Raw genomic sequence first — 9,325 nt, forward strand, 5'->3', positions numbered from 1 at the left:
GGTTTTCCACCCACATGTTCCAGGTTATCCTCCTGCTTTGCCCTGGGGCACCCCTACTTCCCCTGGAGACTCCTGAAGCAAAAGGATTCTCATCACGACATCATTAGATTAATCCCGTCGGTCGACGCCAGGTGACCTCACACATCTGCTCCGGATTCCCAAATCTAATGCTGTCGCGTTTGGTTCTACAAGAAACCCGGCATTTCGATTCCTCGGATGCCCTGAAACCAGCCCCCAGGCAGCCCTGGGACTCAGGAGCGCCACCGACACCGCACCCACCTGCCAGCCGCGGCCAGGTGGCCCCAGCACAGGTAGGGGGTCCTGGCCGTGTACAGCAGCATGTCCTGCTGGGACTTGGGGCTGGCTCTGGCCAGGTGGGTGCTGGCGAGCTCTGTGCTTTCATACACAGCTGAAAACACACAGAACAGAGGGAAAAAAAACCAAAACGCGTTAGATACCAAGGCATCGCCGACATGCCAACACCAGCATTGGCAACGTCCTGAGTGAACGTGACTCCTGCCGGGACCATGGAAGTCCCAACAGCTGGACCCCCGTCCTGAAGGACCGGCTGACCTGTGGGCAGCAGGCGCACCTGCTGGGTTCAGCTTTGGCAAATCCCACGGGAAGATCCGGTGGAGCTGGTGGAAACAGCCAACGAGCCCGAGGGAAATGTATATTACAGTCTGCGGACCTTTAAATAACAACTGGTTTTAAAATGGACATATGGGGGCAGCACCCCGACTCGTGCAGAGAAAACAAAGATCAGGGGAGAAAGGGGCGCTTTTTGGGTGAGCTCAGCTGTGCAGCAGGGACCCAAGCCTGGTGGGGACGTCATCTTCACCACAGGTGCAGGAGGCCCACAGCCCCCGGGGCAGACGGCACCGTGCTCCCTGGCTGGACGCTAAGCCACTCCATCCCTCCAGCCCCCGACAAGGCGAGACGGCCCTGGCATCTCGGGGCCACATGTCCGAAAGGCTTGTCCGGTGCCTGAGCCCGTCCCAGGGGCCCAGCTGTGGTGCTTGGGGCCCAGCGTGGTCCTGTTCTTGTTCATGGCATCCCTCCTAGGACAGGAGCGGCTTGTCCTGCTCATGAGGAGGAAGGATCTAGCCTTTCATTGCTCTGCACAATGTGTACCTGCCCAATGTTTGCGGGTCTCCGCGGGGACCCCAGAGGCAGAGCCGGAGTGGATGCTGCCGTCACGGGGCTTCCTAGCCTGCGCGCTTGCCCAGATCCTCACCTGCCTGGGTCGCGTGTCAGCGGGAACCACAGGCTCCTCCCACCCCCAGGTGCTTCCCACAGAACATCCGGCATCCTCCACAGGTGTGTCCTGGCCGGGTTTCAGCATGGGCTGGGCATTCAGGGGCAGTGCTGCAGTGGGGGCCGGGAGGGGGACCTGCAAAGCTTGTTCACGTGGTGTGGCTGGCACCTGCTTGATTCCCAAGCCGGGCTATCTGAGCGCCGTCAACCCCTCAGATGATGTCTTCCTGTTCAAGTTAACTCGCCCCCGCTGTTTGCACCCCAGAAATCGAACAGGTACACAAGTCCTTGCTGCAAGAAAAAAGCCCCCCAGCCACCCCTCCCACCTCCGGGCCACCCACTCCTGTTCTATCAAGCGATAGTCCCTACACTTTGCAATTTCACGGATTGACAAAACTCTAAAAAACCATCTGGATGACCGACATAGGGTTGACAATTTTGAATTTTGCAAAGGAAGGACATTAAAAACAAAAAAAAACCCACCTACCTTCACCACCTTCCATAAGAGAAAAGCAGCTTCAACACCAAAATAATATACTCTCATCATAAATGGCAACCCCTGAATTGAATCAATTCAGCTTGATGGAAAATTACTCCCCAGAGATTTTTTTTTCACATTTGTATCTTGTTCCTTGGATACTTCATTGGGGTTCCAGTGCATACACCAGCCTGAGGAAACCTCTAGATCAGGAGTTGGTAAATGACATCCCGCGTTTGCTCTCTGGTTTTGGCCCTCTGCCTGTTTTTGTCAATAAAGTTTTATTGGAACCCTGGCCCACCACCTGTTTTGTCAATAAAGTTTTATTGGAACCCTGGCCCACCACCTGTTTTATCAATAAAGTTTTATTAGAACCCCATTCCACCACCTGTTTTGTTAATAAAGTTTTATTGGAACCCTGGCCCACCACCTGTTTTGTCAATAAAGTTTTATTGGAACCCTGGCCCACCACCTGTTTTATCAATAAACTTTTATTAGAACCCTAGCCCACCACCAATTTTGTCAATAAAGTTTTACTAGAACCCTGTTCCACCACCTGTTGTGTTAATAAAGTTTTATTGGAACCCTGGCCTACCACCTGTCTTGTCAATAAAGTTTTATTGGCACTCAGCCCCGCCCATTTGTTTGTCTCCAGCTGCTTGGGTGTGCCAAAGGCAGAGATGGGTGGCAGCTGCAGAGACCACACGGCCAGCCCACAAGGCTGAGAATACTTACTCTCTGGCCCTTTACAGAAAAAAAAATGTGCTGAGGGTGCACCTTTAAAATGTGTCCTTCAAAATAGCCAGGATGCTTACCTTTTTCTCTCCTCACTTCCACTTGAAGCAGCTTCAGGGACACACAGGCGTCCAGCAGTAGCTCTGTCCCTCGGGAGCTGACGCCCAGACGTGCAGCCACTGCAGCCGAGCCCAGGGCCTCCGGGGCCTCGGCCAGAAGGTCAAAGACTCCCAGCTCACAGGCGGCGAAGAGAACCTCGGGGCAACGGCAGAAACCAGACTCAGCTTTAATTCTCTTAAGAACCACGCTCAGACGCACACACCGTGGGGAGGGAGCGTGCATCTGGAAGGGCTCAGGAAAACAGGGCAGTTCCTCAAAAAATTCAGCATAGGATGACCATAGGGTCTAGCAATTCCGCTGCTGGGTGTAGACCCAAAAGAACCAAAAGTAGGGAGCCGAACAGATAGCGTGGACACCCGTGTGTTCACGTGAAGCATTCTTCATAATGGCCAAAAGGTGGATGCCACCCAGGTGTCCACTGATGGATGGATGGATAAACAAAATACAGTGTAAAAACAATGGAATATGACTCAGTCTTAGAAAAGATGGGAATTGTGATCCAGGTACAACATGGATGAACCTTGAGGACATGACGCTGAGTGAGAGAAGCCAGACACAGAAGGACACGTATCGGGGTTCCCTAGAAGAGCCAAATTCACAGAAAGTAGATGGTGGGTCCAGGGGCTGGGGGAGGGGGAGTCAGTGTTCAATGGGGACAAAGTTTGGGAAGATGAGAAAGTTCTGGACATGATGGTGGGGATGGTTGCCCAACAATATAAATGGACCTGATGCCAATGAACTGTGCCCTTAAAAATGGTTGAAATGGTAAATTTTATAGTATGTCTATTTTACCACAACAAAAACATTTTTTAAATGATGCTTCCACCTTGCACCCAAGAAGAGACTGCTCCTGCTGTTTGAGGGGTTGAGCCCTAATCCTGCCCCATGGAGAGGATGGATTGGTCCCCAGGGAGGGTGGGCGCCAGGGCCCGGTGGGGGCTGTCCCCCCAGAGGCAGGGGCCAAGGGGGTCATTCATGGGCTGGCCAGCCGGGCAGGAGCAAAGGTGTGGGAGCCTGGGAGGTCCAGGCGTCTGCAGCAGCTGCCCCTGCCCTGTCCGTCCACAGAAGCTCTTCACGGAACCTGCCTGGAACAGCATCAGGCTGCAGAAGGAACAGCAGGAGCCTGTCCTGGGAAATGCACGCCCCCCGTGAGGGACTCTGAGGTCCCCAAAGGGGATGCCCGAGGGATAGCGAGGGGCACATGCAACCACGGGAAACCACACGTGAGTTTTCAGAATCCTATAATCCTCTCTCTGTCCCTCGCTAGTCACAGTGATCACCTGGGAGCAGAAATTCGGGGGATGGGGGACAAACAGGGTCTTCTGCTTTTTCATTCTGGACCCTTCCTTCTGCATTGTTTTCATTTTCCAAACAAGGAAATATACGCATTCCTTTTTTTTTTTCCTTAAGGTGTCAGCAGTGTTCCCTACCTGCTGGTGTCAAGAGTCTTAAGATGGTTTATTTTCTCTTTTTCTCTCTCCATCTAAAGAAGTGAATAGGGTGCCTCCAAATAATACATAAAGGGTAAAAAAAAAGAATATACCATCAATGCATTTTTTTTCCCTTGCACACATGGTTTGGGATAATACTGGCCATGAGAGGTGTATCCATAAATGCCCCACGAGGAGAGACAGTTTTTTTTTTTTTTTTTTTTTTTTCCAGAATTGTACCCTAGATTTCGGGTACAATTTTTATTTTTATTTTTTTGAAGTAGGGTTGATTTACAATGTCGTGTTAGTTTCAGGTGTACAGCAAAGTGATTCAGTTATATATAAAAGAATACATGTATACATTCTTTTTCAGGTTCTTTTCCCATATAGATTACAAAATATTGAGTATAGTTCCCTGTGCTATACAGTAGGTCCTTATTGTTTATCTACTCTTTTTCATTTTTAAAAATTAAAAAAAAATTTTACTGGAGTAGAGTTGGTTTACAGTGTTGTCTTAGTTTCAGGTGTACAGTGGAGAGATGGTTTCTTGAGACAATGTGTTTCCCACACTTACGATTAGGCTTGTTTTAACAGCATAAAAATAAGACCTGTGTCTATGTTAACTAGGGAAGTTGCTGCTTCCCGACCCACGATTACACTGGAAAGCCCTCCAAATGCATGTGGGAGAGGGGAGTGTAATACTATTGTGTTAATTCCTAATTCTGTTATTAAGGTTCTAGTAACTGTTATTCTATTAAGGCAGCGGCACTACCGATGTTTGGGGCTGGATCATCCTCTGATGTGGGACGTCCTGGGCACTGCGGGGTGTGGAGCAGCTTCCCTGGTCTCCACCCACCAGATGTCAGGAGCTCCCCCTCCCCCCTCCCCAGTTGTGACAAGCAAACATGTCCCCAGACATTGACAAGTGTGCCCCCGGGGGCACAGTCCCCATTTGAGAACCATTATATTAAAATAAAGTTCCATCAACGGCTCACTCTACGAAGATTATATTTTATATTCACTCTCATTAAGATTGTATCCCTTCCTATTCCCTTAAGGTTGCATTAACTCTTATTTTATTAAGATTGTATCTACTCTTCTTAAGGTACTATTGGCTGTTATCCTATTAAGGTCGCATGAAGTCTTACTGTATCAAGGCTGCACTAAGTTGTATCCTATTAAGATGGTATTAGCTCTTGTAGTGAGGTTGTATTAACTCTTGGTATAGTAAGCGGCAATCACTCTTGTTCTATTGAGATGTTATTAACTCTCATTCCATGAAGGTTGTATTCAGATTTTTTCTGTTAAGGTTTTATTAAGTCTCGTTCTATTAAGGATGCGTTAAGGTGTATTCTCTGAAGATGGTACTAGTTCTTCTTCTGTTAAAGTTGTGTTGATTCTCGCTCTGTGAGGTTTGCATTACCTCTTACCCTGTTATGATTGTATGAGCTCCCGTATTAAGGTTGTAGTCACTCTTTGTGTACGAAGATTTTATGAACTCTTATTCTATGTGGCTGTAGTACGTTTTATTCTCTTAACGTTGGATGAACCTCTTGTCGTATTGAGATTCTATTAACTCTTGTCCTACTAACGGTTGTATTGTTTTATCTGATTAAGACGGTGTTAGCGTTTATGTAGTGAGGTTGTATTAACTCTTATTATAGTAAAGCTGTAATCACTCTTCTATTGAGAGGTTATCGACTTCTTCTTTTAAGGTTGCATTCAGCTTTATTCTACGGAGATTTTATTAACTCTCTCGTTCTGTTCAGGTTGTATTAAGTTTTATTCTAGTAAAATTGCATCTGCTCTGGTTCTGTTACGGGTGACAGTACATGGCACGAAATTGCGTGTACCAAAGCGACTTTCCTCCCAAGATTTATAAGCCACCGAACGCCCTGTGAGCACGCAGCTGGCACCGAGTAAAGAGCGGGCAGCCCCAGCCGGCTGGGGACGGGATGGGAGCACAGCCAGGTCGCGTGTTCAAGCCAGGGGAAGGCAGCAAGTTACTCTGTTTTCTGTAAGGTCCTCTTCCGTCTATCTCAGTGGCGCTAAGATAGGCGTCGTGGCCCTCGGGGGTCCCCGGGTAGCATTCGGAGGATCTGGGGCTTGGATGGGGAAGACGCTTCGCTCCCCTTTTCGGTCCACCCTTCCTGAATCTGAGCACCCGCCTCGAGGACAAAGTCCGCCCAGACCACGCACGTGTGACCACGTGGCCAGGAGGAGCCACACCGTCCTCAGGCGCACGACAGCAGCCGCACAGACCGTGGGACCCTGCCGGCGGGCAGTGCCCTCCCTGATGCCGGGGGTCTGGATGGACCACCAGCTGCAGACAGCGCCCCGTCTTTCTGCCACAGACCCTCACACCCCTCCCCTCCCGCCAGCGTGGCCGAGCTTGGGGCAGCTCTAGGCCCCGAGGACAGTCAGCTGCCACGTGGCGAGGCTGTGTGTTCTCAACGGTGGAGGCTCACTCGAGACAGCCTGGAGGGATCGTGCTCTCCACGAGACAGGCCCAGCCTCGCCCTCAAGCAAGCGGAGGCTGGCTTGCCCCCACCTGCTTCCGAGCGGCTCTGCACATGGCGAGCTTCACCACTTGGACCCCAAAGCGAGGACGGACTGGGTTCCCAGTGCATCCGGCCGAAGGCCTGCACCCGCCGCTCACAACCTCATTCAACACACCTGCCACCCCTGTCTCTCTACAGCATAAAGTCCAACTCTAACTTCCCTCCACTTTTCATTGAAGCAAAAATTCAAGTAGCACAAGAATCACCTTTAACCATTTTAGACTAAACAGTTCGGCGGCGTTTAGCACATTCACACTGCTGTGTAGCCACCACCTCTATCTGGTTCCATAACCTTCTCATCCCCCCAAAGGAGACCCCGTCCCCATGAGCCGTCACTCCCCATCCCCCTCCCCAGCCCCTGGCACCACAAGCCCACTCTCTGTCTGTCTGATTTGCCTGTCCTGGACGTCGCCTATAAACAGAGTCACACACCCTGTGACCTTCTGTGTCTGGCACTTTCACTGCACGTAATATTCATTCAGCCACGAGAAGGGATGAAACACTCACGTCTACTACATCGTGGGTGAACCTTTCAAAGCTGCCTCGATTTTAAATGCATCACCTTGTGTTTAGGGTGTAGCAGATGAGCACCCGTATTCCTCGGCCACAAAGTGTTTGAAATAGTTGCTACCTGTATTCCAACAACCACCATCTCCTTTGTAATCTTATCTAGCTCAGGTTAAGCTTTCATCAACATCATTCTGAGATGCGGTCCATGGGGGTCAACAGATCCCCAGAAGGGCCCCAGGCCCCGAGGGCCAAGCTTCTGCACGTAGTCTTGTCCAGAGTTCCAGGACATTCTCACCCCCCCCCAGAGGAGACCAAATAATCCAGGTGGCGGCCTCAGGCTGTCTGCCCGCCCACCCGCTAGCTCTCAGAGCTTCCTACCTGGGAGACCATGAAGGCACTGGAATATTCCTTCAGGAGACGGTAGCCCTCCTCCCCAGGGGGAACCCATCTTCCTTCCAGGCCAGCCTGGCTTGGAGGACCCCAATCGTCCTGGCTTCGGGAATCACGGGTCTCTGAGCAAGCTGAGGGGACGGCCAGGGGCTCAGTGCTGATGCCACAAGCTCTTTGCTGGAGGCCCGGGAGTGAGCCCAAGATGGATTATTCTAGAAAATTCCATCAGCTTGATTAAGGGGATGACAAAGCTTATGGGGACCCCCAGGGTTTCTGCTCACTCCTTCTGTCCCTGATGAGCACACAGCCCTAAAATCACCCGCACCCCCAGCCCCTGCCCGCCCTTGCACCATCAGCTGTGGAACTGGTCCCAAACCCATATGCCCACTAATCCCTGGCGTTGATGAGTCATTGGATGGATTGAACAGGCTCTGGGCCCTTCATATGGGGAGAGGGGGGGTGTATTAATTTTCTGGTGCAGCTATAACAAATGACCACAAACTGGGGGGCTCTAAACCACAAACATTCATCCTCACCTAGTCCTGGAGACTAGACGTCGGAAGTCAAGGTGTCCCAGGGCCGAGGTCCCTCCAGAGTCTCCAGGGGAGGGTCCTTCCTGCCTCTTCCAGCTTCTGGGGGCTCCAGGCATCCCTGGGCTCGTGGCTGCATCCCTCCCGTCTCTGCCTCTGTCTTCATGTGGCTTCTCCTCTGTGTCTGTGTCTCTCCTCTTCTGTCTCTTAGAAGGACCCTGTCATCGGATGTAGGGCCACCCTCCTCCAGGAGGACCTCATCTCAGACCCTTCACTTCATCATATCTGCAGAGACCCCTTTTCCAAATAAGGTCCCGTTCCTGGGTTCTGGGGATTAGGACAAGGACATATGTTTTGGGGGGGCCATCATTTAATCCGCTACACCAGGGTGATCAATTATTTCCACTGGAGGCGTTTCAATCACCAATGAACCATGGTGAGCCATGCTAATCCCAGAGGAAGCCCAGAACCCGCCCTGAAGTGGGTCCTGCCGTGGCCCAGCCCCGCTGGGGAGCTGCTCCCCCCGTTTTCCAGCCATTTCTGATGCTCAGGTTTAAACCCTCAGAGCCCAGATGGGGGCTGCAGCTTCCCCCCGCACCTACCCCCGCCATGGTGGCCCTCCTGCCTTTTTCCACCCTGGACCCCGGCAAGCAGGACCTCAGTGCCAGCTGACCATGCCACGGTGGACACAGCCTGAAGGCGAGAGCGATGGGGGGCCCCTGGGAGGGACCCACAGGAGGGCAGAGGGACTGGCCATCGAGACCATTTGCTTGATTAAAACGCAAGCAGCCCTTTCTCAGCCAAATCCCCCTTGGCTGCAGGATCAATCCGGGATCTTCACTTCAGGCGATTAGTTTAGTAATGAGATTGAGCGATGAGAAGAACCAGGACACGTGCAGAGACTGAACCTGTGAAATTCAAGGTCGGGGCTTGGAGTTACTCTTCCAGGGGCAGAAAGTGTTCCCGACCGGGGGTCTTGGCCTCCTTAATCAATAGAAATTGATCACAGGCCAGACAAGAAATTCAGGCGAGGCTTTACTGGGGTCCCTGCTGCAGCGGGCGGGAGCGAGAACAAGTAACAGGTTCCCTGGCCCCGCTCCCCGAGGAGGGGCGAGCTGGTTCCTTCTATGGGGTGAGGGTAGGGGTGTGTCCAGGGGTCGGGCTGGAGGGGAGGCGGCTTAGGTGGGCTGCCCACCCCTTAGATGGTGTCGTGTGCAGGGGGCATGCGCAGTGCCTTGCTTTTGCTCCGGGCTCTTCAGACGTCACAGTTGGGTTTTTGGTCTCTTTGTATCTTTTGTCCAGAATTTGCCCCAA

General features: G+C 51.8%; 1 protein-coding gene across 1 annotated transcript in view; it reads right to left on the reverse strand.

Annotated features, from left to right (window-relative positions):
• LOC133082937 (acetylserotonin O-methyltransferase-like) overlaps nucleotides 1-8,622 on the reverse strand; it is a 195,311-nt gene extending 186,689 nt beyond the window's left edge. Inside the window, exons 1-4 of the mRNA XM_061179620.1 lie at nucleotides 8,610-8,622; nucleotides 7,470-7,612; nucleotides 2,551-2,725; nucleotides 280-409 (exon numbers count right to left, since the gene is read on the reverse strand). Of these exons, the coding sequence (XP_061035603.1) occupies nucleotides 280-409; nucleotides 2,551-2,725; nucleotides 7,470-7,612; nucleotides 8,610-8,622 (461 nt within the window). The remainder of the gene's footprint in view (nucleotides 1-279; nucleotides 410-2,550; nucleotides 2,726-7,469; nucleotides 7,613-8,609) is intronic.
• Nucleotides 8,623-9,325: the final 703 nt, after the last annotated feature.

The sequence above is a fragment of the Eubalaena glacialis genome, chromosome Y, assembly GCF_028564815.1.
Source record: "Eubalaena glacialis isolate mEubGla1 chromosome Y, mEubGla1.1.hap2.+ XY, whole genome shotgun sequence".
In the NCBI taxonomy this organism is placed as follows: Eukaryota; Metazoa; Chordata; class Mammalia; order Artiodactyla; family Balaenidae; genus Eubalaena; species Eubalaena glacialis.